Source organism: Desmodus rotundus, chromosome 2 (assembly GCF_022682495.2).
Source record: "Desmodus rotundus isolate HL8 chromosome 2, HLdesRot8A.1, whole genome shotgun sequence".
Taxonomy (NCBI): Eukaryota; Metazoa; Chordata; class Mammalia; order Chiroptera; family Phyllostomidae; genus Desmodus; species Desmodus rotundus.
The window spans coordinates 90,065,205-90,078,440 of NC_071388.1; the positions used below are offsets into that span (position 1 = coordinate 90,065,205).

Below are 13,236 nucleotides of genomic sequence, written 5' to 3' on the forward strand. Positions count from 1 at the left end.
GTAAAATGCCAACAAACTCACAACTATCAATACCAAACCTAAAAAACAAAAACAAAAACAAACTAAGCAAGAAACTAGAACAGGAACAGATTCACAGAAATAGAGATCACATGGAGGGTTATCAGTGGGGAGAGGGAGTAGGGAGAATGAAGGAAAAGGTACAGGGAATAAGAAGCATAAATGGTAGATACAAAGTCGGGGGAGGTTAAGAACAGCATGGGAAATGGAGAAGCCAAAGAAGTTATATGTATGACCCACGGGCATGAACTAAGGTGAAGGAATGATGGTGGGTGGAGGGTGCAGGGTGGAGGGGTATAAAGGGGAGAAAAATATGGAACAACTGTAATAGCATAATCAATAAAATATATTAAAATAAAAAAAGGAATTTTGTATTTTCTGCTGTTCTCAGCTGTGCAGTAAGCTTAATGATAAATGCTTACTGTGGTCAATCTGTCCAATTCTGGAGGTCAGAAGGCAACCACATTCTCTATGTCAGCTCAGTCGTTAATAAAGACGTGTGTGTGGTTGGGTGTGTGGGTGCGTGTTTTAGTGTCCAGCTGTCTTAACCCTTTGTTTTAATTTTCAGTTGGTTCAGAACTCTGGAAAGAAATGATACTCATTGACAGGATCCCTCAAACACTAAAAGAGCTACTGTGTAATTATCCCTGGGGGAAAAATGGTTGAGGTTAGTTTTGGAGCAAAGTTGTAGTAGTTTGATTTGGCTTTCCCAGTAAGAACAAACCAACCTGTCTACTCCACAGGGACATTTTGTGAATGGAGTCTCTACACTTGGCTTCTGAAAATGTGCTTACCATCAGTTGCAGCAAGAACAAAGCTGAGAATAGCATTCAGATTTCCTGACCTCTTGTGAAAGAATGATTCTGAAGACATATATTTAAATTTTTATGAATTCTTCAGATACTTATTTAGCACTTACTATGCTAGAAGGATATTTGATATAATAGCTAATTGCAGGCTTGTTATCAAATCTCTGCTCTGCCTCTTAGTAGCTGTGAAGTTTTCAGCAAATTACACTCATATATTTTTTTACTTTATTCTTTTGTTAATTGGGAATAATAGTACCTACCTTATGTGCTTGTTGTGAAGATTATGTAAGCTTGTAACTATAGCATTTAAGTGTATAGTGACTGCATAGAATCTAGCATACAGAAAGCACACAATAATTCTTAACTGTTAAGCCTATTTAAAAAAATATCTGCCAGGCATTGTGCTCATTGTGTAAATACCATGTTGAACACTGGAAGGTTCATTTAGGTCTGAGTCCTATGATTTGGTCTAAATCAGTTTCCATTCTTTATTATTTCAACTCACCAACCATGCCCAAGATAGGTGAAGTACAGTGAATGACAAAACTTAACACATGGTTCAAGAGCAAATATTTCAAGTATATTTTAATAAATAATTTTGTTTTTCATAAAGTGAGACCATTTTTTGCTCTAAGAGCAATAGGCAAACTATCCAGGTGGCAAAAATTTATGTTCTGGCTCTAAAACTAAAACTTACTCTAAAATTTTTGAGTTGTTTATTAATTTAAAGGAATAGATGCTTTAAATTAAGGAAAATTTGCAAAAAAAATATTTTGAAAGAAATGACTTCCGTGGTCCAAACTTTTTTCCATGTGGCACCAAAAACATCCACACAAGATCCATCTTCAAGTTGCTCCCTCTTGATGTAGGAACATACGTTTTAAAACAGGAGGCATCTCTTGACAGCAAATATGTGCTTCAGTCTTCAAAACAGTCTTGCCAACCATTCCTAACAGAAGTGGGAAGAAAAAACAAACAAACAAACGCAAAAGACCTTGGAATCTTTCAACATTGACCTATGTACAACCTCAAACAGGATGTTTTAGGGTGTCAGTTTCATTCCCACATGAACATTACACTGAAGTCAATGAAGGAAGTTGAGCAAGTGAGTGTATGTCAGTCATGACGTTCACGAACCAGAAGTAAGGCAGAGTGAATTAAACAGAGTCAGAGTCCGAGAAGCCAATGGGGCCTGTGGAGCTGACAGGGGAAGTGACGGATGATCAGGAGGAGGGTTTTCCACGTGGGAAAAATCGATTCAAGCCATTCTCACTCATTGAGTTTCTGCCCTGGCTATTCCCACTCCCATTCCTGGCACTGTGATTGTTGAATGTGAAGGAACATTCAACCTTCAGGTAATTAATATTTGAATAATACTTAATAATTTTACAGTCATGTTTTCATTATATGAGTAATATAACCATATAAATAAAAGAGGTGAACAAAACTATCTGTGTTCTTACCTTTCTGACACCCAATTGAGTCATTGAATCATTTGGATTTACCTTTTCTGATCTTTCTTATGTTAAAATTGTTGTGTGTATTGTTTTGCCTTCTTTTATATTTTACATCGGACTACACAACCCATCTTATTAATGGTTGTATGATATTTCCTTGTATGGATGATGTTCTGAATGAAATCATATACTTTCTTATTGTTGGACACTGGTCTCTTTTTACTTTGTTGCCATTAGAAATATCAGTACACTGGACATTTGGCACATACGCCTACTGTAAGACTTTGGAATAGTCTCTTTGGATTGATGACTAGATGCAAAATCACTGAGTCAAATGCGTGAGCATTTTTATGACTTTTGACAAAAATTCCTTCTTCTCATCTCCCAGAAAAGGTGAGAAAATAAGCATCACTCTATTTTCATCAATTTCAAAAGAAATAGATGTTATTATTGAATAAAAATTGTTAATTTAAAAAAGCAAATGTTCACAGAAACACCCCTCTGCCAATCTGCCCCTAAAAGGTATATTTGCATACTTTAAATGTTTAAAAAAAAAAGCAAATGTTAATGTTACTTTTATTTAAGTTTGCATTTCTAATTTTCTCCACATTTTGGGTATATTGTCTCTTCCCTAATTGGTTGTTCATAAGTTTTCCTATCAAAATCAGTATTTTCCTTATCATTTTGTTTACATTTTCCAAAGTAAATAAATAAATCTAATTGCAAATAATTCTTGCAAATATTTTTTCATAGCGTACTGTTAGTCTTTTTACATGTATTTTAAAATATGGTCTTTGTCATAGGAAGTGGCATTCAAAGGTTAACATTTTTTAAATAAAGATAAAACAATTTATCTGAAGGCCATTTTTAAACCCAGTGGTATGCTCTATGCAACATAGAGTCATACAAAGCACTCATATATACAGATATTTCCCCACAGATGCCACATTTGAGCAACCACCAGCCAGGCTGGCCTACTCATTGTTCCCCTCAAGTCTTGCTCTCTTGTGTCCTCTTTCTGAACACCCTTTGCCTTTCTCCACAAAGGCTTTGCTTATGCTCAATAGCCAGATGTTTCTTTTTTGAATTCCTATAACTTGGGTTGGCACTATCCACAGTGTATCTTGTATTGTTATGTAATTGTCTTCCAGTATGTTTTGCCTCCTTAACTAGAACATAAATTTGTCATAATTATTGCCTGTTGACATCTTCCACAGTACATGACGACCTGAAAAATGACCTGCCGAATTGGAAGCAGCCAATGGTGCATGTGAGATTTAGTAGAATATAGAGAGGAAGCCACAAGTCTATAAAGCTTTCAGAAATCTAGATTAAGAATCTTATTTAAGAGTTAATTTTCCAAACTAGAATTTAGAAATAATGTTTTAAAAAGAAGCAACTGGTTAGTGGACATGATCGTACTGGAAGTACTGACTAGTGGAAAGTGGTATATAATTCACACTGTCACACGAAGTGCAAATGAACGCCTGGGTCCAATCGGTATCAATCCCCAGGAACAGGCGTGCTCTTGATCATGCTGAGGAAGCCGTGACAGCTTACCAGGGTTTCATCTAGTCCATTCAGGTGTCCTCACTGGTGTTCATCTCCTCCTTCATGCTATTAAGTACTTCTTCAAGCTGTTCCGTATAGAAATTAAGATAGGAACAATAGTCAAATTTTCAAACTGTTAATAAGAGTCAGATACATAAAGCAGGGCTGGTCTCAAATCTGTTTGGTAGAGCAGAAGACTGAGAACTGGGACTTCTGGTGGTGGCAGCACTGTGTGCTCTATCTTGGGGACCAGAACATTTTGGGAGGAGCTGTTTGACATTGTAACAAGCCTTTTCATTATGGAAAGGCAAAGCCACATTCTGGGTGGTGGTGGTAGGGGAAGGGATTTGGGGGAACGTGGGGAGGAAGTGGTCCGGAAACAAGCTAGGACCCAATCAGGGAGAAAAAGGTCTATTAAGTTACGCAATTTTGAGAATCTTCTCTATATGTCTTATTAGTTGAGGGACTGTCTCTCACTTTCACACTACTTCCTCTCTATTAACAACCATTGTAAAATCAAATTTTTTTTAATTACGAAAAAGCAGCACTTTTGGGGCACATGTACACGGAGAGCATTAGCATCCCTGACTCTTCCTTCCATTCTACAAAATGTGCTATTAAACTAACCCTGCAAGCTTGGCAGCTGGACAGGACCAAGGAGAAAGGCCTAATCAGTGGGATCTAGAAACCATCTAATATTTTCTCTTAACTGTTCTCTACATTATTTTTTTAAATTGCAATTTCCCTCTGTTACTTCCTAGTCTTTAGTAGCAAATGTGTTGGGAGAATTAGAAGAGGTGACTGTATCCATATTTTTAAGAAAATTAATACAGAGAGAGCAAAACAAGTTAGGTGAAGTAGTTTACAAAGTTAAGAAGGGATAAACAAAAAATTATAGAAATTATGGATTGTTTGTTATGTGCCGCATACTTTCCACTTCTTTAATCTCCACAACAGCACTACGAGATAGGCATCATTATTAGCCCTTTTTTATAGACAGGGAAAGTGATACTTAGGTAGGTTAAAATTTTTTTCCAAGGTCACGTGGCTAATAAGTCATGGAACCAGGAGGCAAACACAGATTCCTCATGCTGGCACCCACACTCTTAGTCCCTGTGCTATTGGGTCAAGAGTTCCAGGTAACAAGCTACAACCAGGGAAGTTTCAAGAAAGTTTTCCCAGGCACACTCCAAAATACTTTAGGAGGGAGTGAACTTCCTTCTTTTATGCAGGATGGTAACTTGGGTATTAAAGAAGAGTCTTGGCCTCTTAAAGTCCAGGGAACTTGGATACATTTGAGTTAAAGATGGACTTGAGTAAAATACCTTCAACATCCCCCACAGAACCTATAACCACCTTTCATTCAACACACACTTGTGAGGAGGGGTTGGGGGAGAACAAACATGTGTTTTCAGAGTTTTATGCCTAGTGTAAGTAGAACAAATGGACTTGATGTAAACATATTTTAACAACCAAATATACAATTTTCTGGCTTGAGTATTTGTAGCAGACATTTCTCAGATTCCGGATGTTATAGTCAGCATCTCCTCGAGTAACACAACCGGCTTGGCAAAGGCTAGAATTAAAAATAAATTATCTACCTCATCTGGAACCCTCTCAGATCCAGTACACAGATAGGCTGGTACAGATATTGTGAGGGGCTTCCATTCTGTTTCTCTTTGCCCCAGTTTCATTTCCAAAGCCCTGTACTGCTTCAGAACTTGGGGTCTTCTTACAAAGTTGGTTTGGGATTTTGAAAATCCAATGATCCCCAGAGGACCTATTCAATTTCACTGTGAACCCTGAAATTAATTAACATTTGTGGGACTTTCTGGATAATTTCGGTTAATCTGGGGTAGATTAGATTAGGGCACTTGTTACGGAGCTCCGGCTTTGTGACAGGCATCATGAAAACAGGGGCACACTGCCTCCAGGTTGGAAGACCCCAAGTGCATAACTACGGTGGAGAAAAGTCTTCAGACACAGTTTCAGCACAAGGTGCAGAAGCGGGAGAGGGTCATGTGCACTACAACTGTTGCCTCTCCGGTAGTGCCTGGGTGCTGATGTGATTCAAGAAAAATAATCCCCTGGCATCCCCTGAACTTTGTTTTTAATGTTTCTCTAATACTTAAAATGTACCTACATACTGCTTTCCACAGTGGCTGCACCAGTCTCCAAGGAGTCAGAGAATATTATTACAAGAGTATTTAACTAACTATGAGGTCCCTGAAAACCCCAAACAAATATACAATGGAATAGATGGTTTAATCATGAAAGTAACTAAGGTATATAAATACAATTTTCACTGAAAAAAAATATACACATGATTTCCATTGTGCCTTGTGCTAAGGTAAAGTGTTCATGCCAAAGCTACAGAATGATTAGCAGGTGAAATCATTCAGAATAAAAGAAACATTGATAGTGTTAATAAATTCAAGATCTTTTTATGCTAAAAATAAAACTTTTAAAAAAGAATACTTTAAATTTACCTCAGTATGTGTTTGATATCGAAGGCCTTCTTCATGTGCTGTGTTTGGAGCTGGTTCAGGAAAGACTGTGTTAGTTCAAGTACTGAAACAAAGGACTGCTATAATTAGTCCAACTGCTATAATTAGTCCGACTATCAGATTAAACCAGGTTCAAATCTCTCACAGTCAGGGCCTGTCATCTGAAATTAGTGGTACTCTCACAGTGGGAAGAAGAGTCACTTTTTAAAAAGAGGATTAGAAGTCTTTTATTGTAAAGATTACACAAATGTGCAGGTAATTTGGAGAATAAAGAAACAAAATCATCTACTGTTCCACCATCCCCAAATACTTTTATATTAATATGTATCAAAAGCACCCAGTCCATTGGTAGGCAATGGGGATATAGAAGAAAGCAAATGTTATGATCCATGCTTTTTTTTTGTAGTTTATATTGTAATGAGTAGACAGACCATGAAATATACAAACAAAACAATACAACATGAAGAAATAGGACTGTATGCATAATGGGCTACAGGAGTACACAGGAGAATGCAGTTTTGTGAATTTGGGACCTATCAGTAATGACTATTTCAGAAGAAGCTGAAATTTAAAGGATGAGAAGAGGTTAGCTCCAGCAAATGGGGAGGTGTGAGGAGAGGGATATTTAGAGGGTTCCTGGCAGAAGGAACGGAAGGAATGTGCAAAGGTTCAGAAGTGAGAGACCACCAGCTCTCCCATCTTAGATGAACCATTATCACTTTGTTGTGGCTCAGTTTAGAGTGAAGAGGGGAGATGGCTGACAAATAAGCAGATGGTGAAGGTCACAATACCACGTCCTGTTCATGCTTAATCTGAAGGTCAGTGGGGACTCATGTGATGACGGTACTGTGTGCCCACATGGATTCAGTTATATAATTGTAACATAATAAAGATATAATTTATTTCAAATTAGTAACACAATGTTCTTTTTAATACATCATTGCTATTTTTAATTGACATATGTCATTGATCCTTTCAAAGTTACTATGTGGGAAATTAATTGTTGATTGATATGTTAATTTAATTAACCATTCATTTATCACTGGGCATTTTGAATACTTCTAATTTGTGTTTTTATAAATAATGCTCAATTACCATTTTTACATGCTTTGCTTTATTTTTTAGTATAAATGTCTAGATATTATAGTATTATTATTAATTTACCTTTCCATTGAAGTATAATGACATAAATAGAAATTATGTTACTTAAAAGATATAAACATTTTTATAGTTTTTAGAATCTTGTATTAAATTAAGTTTATTAATTTATACTGATACCAACAAAGTAAGAATTTATGTCAGATTCTCTACATTTTTTTTTGGTTAACAGACATTATAATTCTTTTTAAAAATCTCACTAAATACTTTCTATTTCTTTAAATATTAGCGGTGTTGAACATTTTTTCCACATTTTGTTTTCAATTTAAGCTTTCTTCTCTGATTGTCTCTTTTTGATCTCTTGATTAGTAATATATTATTGAGACTCAGAATTTTAAAATGAATTTCTATATTTCTAAACTTAGAATATTATTTTCCCTTCAGTGAAATGATAAAATTGCATTACTATCACTTTTTTCCACAATTTAATTTTTTATTATTCAATTTCTTAATCTATCTGAAACTTATTTTCCAACTTTTAATCAATGGCTTAATATAATATTAGTTATTAAATAATCATTCCTGTCATGGTTTAATTTTTATTATGAGAAATTTATATGACAGTTATACAAATTATAAGTAGACATCCTTTCACTTCCAATGATTCATATCTCTGTTGTTCAGAGAGTACAACACAATTTGCATTATTATTGCTATATAATGTATTTTAATTATGGGAAAGGGCTACAAATTCCTTCATTAATCATTCTTCCATATTACTTTTGATAATTACATGTTTATTCTTATAGATGAAATATAAAATAATTTCTGACTATACCTTAGATATTCTTAGTCTGATTTCATACACAAAAATGAAATATGGCAGTTAAAAGAATTCCTCAATATTCTAGTAAGGATGCATACAATTTCCAATTATATATATACATATCTGGTATTTTATAAATATGTAGGTTCTCAATTGCTCAAAGAAATCTAACTCACATAATGATGCTGCTGGACCAGACGTTTTACGTGAAGACACATACTTTCTAGTGTTCCATCTGAATATTTTTGCATCAATCGGAGTCTGAACAATCATTACCTTTGTGAAATCTTCAGTGCCTTGTATCTAAAAGTTGACAGAATATGTTAATTTCTGAGTAAATATAATTAAATATTTCTCTGGTAAGCTATTATTCCAGGCCCGTTCTAAATACCTGTGCCTGACCATACACAAAAATAAATTCAAGAAGGGTAAAAGACTTAAATATAAGTCGTAACATCATAAAAGTCCTTGAGGAAACCATTGGCAGGAAGATCTCAGACATTCCATGCAGCAACATCCTCAAAGACATGTCCCCTAAAGCAAGGGACATAAAGGAAAGAATAAACAAATGGGACCTCATCAAAATAAAAAGTTTCTGCAGGGCTAAGGAAAACAGCATTAAAATGAAAGGAGAACCAACAGTATGGGAAAACATATTTGCCAATGATACCTCAGACAAGGGTTTGATCTCCAAAATATATAAAGAACTCACACGACTGCACTCCAGGAAGACAAAAGACCCAGTTAAAAAATGGGCAAAAGACTTGAACAGACAGTTCTCCAAGGAGGACATACAGAGGACCCAGAGACATATGAAAAGATGCTCAGCATCACTAGCCATCAGAGAGATGCAAATTAAAACCACAATGAGGTACCATCTCACACCAGTCAGAGTGGCCATCATAAACAAATGAACAAACAAATGTTGAAGAGGATGTGGAGAAAAGGGAACACTAGTGCACTGTTGGTGGGATTCTACAGACTGGAGCAGCCACTGTGGAAAACAGTATGGAATTTCCTCAGAAAACTAAAAATGGAACTGCCCTTTGACCCAGCAATTCCACTGCTGGGATTATACCCTAAGAACCCTGAAACACCCATCCAAAAGAACCTATGCACCCCAATGTTTATAGCAGCACAATTTACAATAGCCAAGTACTGGAAGCAACCTAGGTGCCCATCAGCAAATGAGTGGATCCCAAAACTGTGGTACATTTACACAATGGAATTCTACGCAGCAGAGAGAAAGAAGGAGCTTATACCCTTTGCAATGGCATGGATGGAACTGGAGAGCATTATGCTAAGTGAAATAAGCCAGGCAGTGAGGGACAAATACCATATGATCTCACCTTTAACTGGAACATAATCAACAGAAGAAAAAAGCAAACAAAATATAACCAGAGACATTGAAATTAAGAACATTGTAACAATAGCCAAAGGGGAGTGGGGAGGGGATAGTGGGGAGAGGGGTCTATAGGAGCTATGATAAAGGACACAAGTACAAAATCAAGGGGGAGGATAGAGGTGGGGGAGGGAGGTGGGACTGGCTGGGGTGGGGTGGAGGGATGGGGAGATAATGCAGACAATTGTAACTGAAAAAAAAATTAATTAAAAAAGACTAATAAAATTGTGGATTTATTAAAATATTTAAAGGCAGTAATTTTTTAATATCAGTAAAATACTAATTTTCCAAATAATAAAAAATGAACCTCTGAAAATAAATAAATAAATAAATATCTGTGCCTGAAAATTGAAAACATCATGAGATACTAGAAGGTATCTTAAAATACCTGGACATGTTGTTTTTGTGAAAGTTAACATTCCCTACACTTTCATTGATTTCTAAATATTTTGTTCATCTCCCTTACAAGTGAGAAAAATGATCAAGAGTTAATTATCAGAGAGACTTTTTTTTAATGTATCAGAAAGTTTAAAAAGCAATGGATTGTTTGCTTTTTTTTTTTCCTTAATGGGCAAAGGACCTGAATAAACACTTCTCCAAAGAGGACCTACAGATGGCCCATGGACATATGAAAAAATGCTCAATGTCAATAATCATCAGAGAAATGCAAATTAAAACCACAATGAGATATCACCTCACACCTGTCAGAATGTCTATCACCAATAAATTAACAAACAACAAGTGCTGGTGAGGATGTGGAGAAAGGGGGACCCTTTTGTGCTGTTGGTGGGAATGCAGATTGGTGCAGCCAATGTGGAAAGTAGTATGGAGATACCTGAAAAAATTAAAAATGGATCTGCCTTATGACCCAGTGATTCCACTTCTGGAAATTTATCCAAAGAAATCTGAAACACTAATTTGAAAGGATATATGCACCCCTTAATTCATTGCAATGTTATTTACAATTGCTAAGATTTGAAAGCAGCCCAAATGTCCATCAGTAGATGAGTGGGTAAAAGAGCTATGGGACATTTACACAATGGAATACTACTCAGCCATAAGAAAGAAGAAAATTTTACCCTTTGCAACAGCATGGATGGACCTGGAGAACATTATGCTAAATGAAATATGCTAGTCAAAGAAAGACAAGTGCCATATGATTTCACTCATATGTGGAACCTAATGAACAAACTGAACTAACAAGCAAAAGAGAGACAGACTCATAGATAGAGAGCAGATAGCTGTGGAGGTGTTGAGGAGGGATTGAGCAAAAAAGAAAAAGAACTCATATACACGGACAACAGTGTAGCAATTGTGGGGGGTAGGGGGATCAGTGGAGGTGGAAGAGGGTGTAAGGGGAATGAATATAAATGGTAATGGAAAAATACAATAAAAAAGAACTATTAAAAAAGAAGAATAAAAAACAATGGTGTTCTGGGGATGTAAAGTTTAGCATAGGAAATATAGTCAGTAATATTGTACTATGTGTGGTGCCAGGTAAGTACTTGAATTATCAAAATGATCACTTGTAAATTATATAATTGTCTAAACTCCATGCTGTACACCTGAAGCTAACGTAAAATAATATTGAATGTCAACTGTAATAGAAAAGTTACAGAAGTTTAATCCTTCAACTTTGTGTTGGGTTTTCAGTGTGCTCCGAACCACATTGGTTTCCAAATCCCCAGTGAACAGAGCTTTGTGTCTAGGGTAGTGGACAGACTCAGGCAGGTTTGGGGCTGCATGGAGATTCTCTTAGTAGGCCACCTAATTCCCAACTAGCACTCACACCAAAGCTCTGTTACGTATTCGAGAATAGAGGACAGAAGCACCATAGTTAAGAATAGTGCTTTGCTTCCTTTCCCTAGGCATCCTATTGGTTCTGGTGGTGTTACACATAGAAAATGTTCTTGTGACTATTTTTCAATTCAGGATTTCTCTTATTCCCACCTCATATTTTCTGTGTGTCCCAAATATACCCAGCAAGTACTTCTATCACATCTGTAAATGTTTTACTGAATATATTTATATATGTATCTTTCCACTTGGTTGAGAGCCTCTTCAAGGCAAGTTGCAAATCTCATTTGTCTCGATCACTTTAACATCTAGCATTATTTTTGTCATATATTAGTTGCTTTAAAATATATGCTTAATTTAATTGGCTTGAGTTCTCTCTTTCCATTTATTTTCTTTTTCTATTATATTTTTATTGATAATGCTATTAGAGTTGTCCCAATTTTCCCCCTTTGTACTCTCCACTGAGTACCCCCCACTCTCAGGTAATCCCTGCACCATTGTTCATGTCCATGGGTCATGCATATATGTTCTTTGGCTGCTCCATTTCCTACACTGTACTTTACATCCCCGTGGCTATTCTGTAACTACCTATTTTTACTTCTTAATCCCCTCACCTCTTCACCCATTCTCTCACACCCCCTCCCATCTGGCAACCATCACGACACTCTCCATATCCATGATTCTGTCTCTATTCTTCTTGTTTGCTTAGTTTGTTTTTTAGATTCATTTGTTGAGAGATATGTATTTATTGCCATTTTATTGTTCATAGTTTTTATCTTTTTCTTAAATAAATCCCTTTAACATTTCACATAATCATGGTTTGGTGATGAACTTCTTTAGTTTTTTCTTGTCTGGGAAGCTCTTTTTCTGTCCTTTGATTCTAAATGATATCTCCGCTGGGTAGAGCAATCTTGGATGTAGGTCCCTGCTTTTCATGACTTTGAATATTTCTTGCAAGTCCCTTTTACCTGCAAAGTTTCTTTTGACACATCAGCTGACAGTCTTATGGGAATTCCTGGTAGCTAACTGCTTTTCCCTTGCTGCTTATAAGGGTCTCTCTTTATCTTTAACCTTTGGCATTTTAATTATGATGTGTATTGGAGTGGGCTTTTTTGCATCCATCGTAATTGGGACTCTCTTTGCTTCCTGGACTTGCACGTCCATCTCCTTTACCAAATTAGGGAAGTTTTCTTTCATTATTTTTTCAAATAGATTTCCAATTCTTGCTCTTTTTCTTCTCCTTCTGGCACCACTATGATGAGAATGTTGGAATGTTTGAAGTTGTCTCAGATGCTACTTCACTATCTTCATTTTTTGGATGCCTTTTTCTTCTTGTTATTCTGCTGGCTGTTTTTAGGTTCCTTTTGTTCTAAATCATTGATTTGATTTTGGGCTTCCTCCACTCTACTGTTGTTTTCCTGTAAATTGTTCTTTACTTCAATTAGTGTATCCCTTGTTTCTGACTGGATCTTTTTTATGCCATTGAGGCCCTCACTAAGTTTTTTTGAGCATCCTTATAATGAGCATTTTAAACTCTGCATCTGGAAGATTGTTTATCTCCATTTTATTTAGTTATTTTTCTAGAGTTTTGATCTGTTCTTTCATTGGGCCATGGTTCTTTGTCTCCTCATTTTGGCAGCCTCCCTGTGTTTGCTTCTATGTATTAAGTAGAACTGTTATGACTCCTTGTCTTAATAGTGTGGCCTAATGTAGTAGGTGTCCTGTAGAGGCCAGTGGCACAGCCTCTCCATCACCCAAACTAGGTACTCAA

General features: G+C 36.2%; 1 protein-coding gene and 1 long non-coding RNA gene across 2 annotated transcripts in view; both read right to left on the bottom strand.

Moving 5' to 3' along the window:
* Window positions 1-1,551: 1,551 nt before the first annotated feature.
* On the bottom strand, window positions 1,552-6,381 carry LOC123478441 (uncharacterized). Its single transcript, XR_006653642.2, has 3 exons — window positions 6,325-6,381; window positions 3,845-3,921; window positions 1,552-1,776 (listed from the first exon to the last, which is right to left on the bottom strand). It is a non-coding gene; the product is annotated as an uncharacterized lncRNA (long non-coding RNA).
* A 451-nt stretch (window positions 6,382-6,832) lies between these two features.
* Window positions 6,833-13,236, bottom strand: part of SLC9C1 (solute carrier family 9 member C1) — a 100,902-nt gene continuing 94,498 nt past the window's right edge. Inside the window, exons 27-28 of the mRNA XM_045185789.2 lie at window positions 8,443-8,569; window positions 6,833-6,903 (exon numbers count right to left, since the gene is read on the bottom strand). Coding sequence (XP_045041724.2) covers window positions 6,833-6,903; window positions 8,443-8,569 — 198 coding nt within the window. The remainder of the gene's footprint in view (window positions 6,904-8,442; window positions 8,570-13,236) is intronic.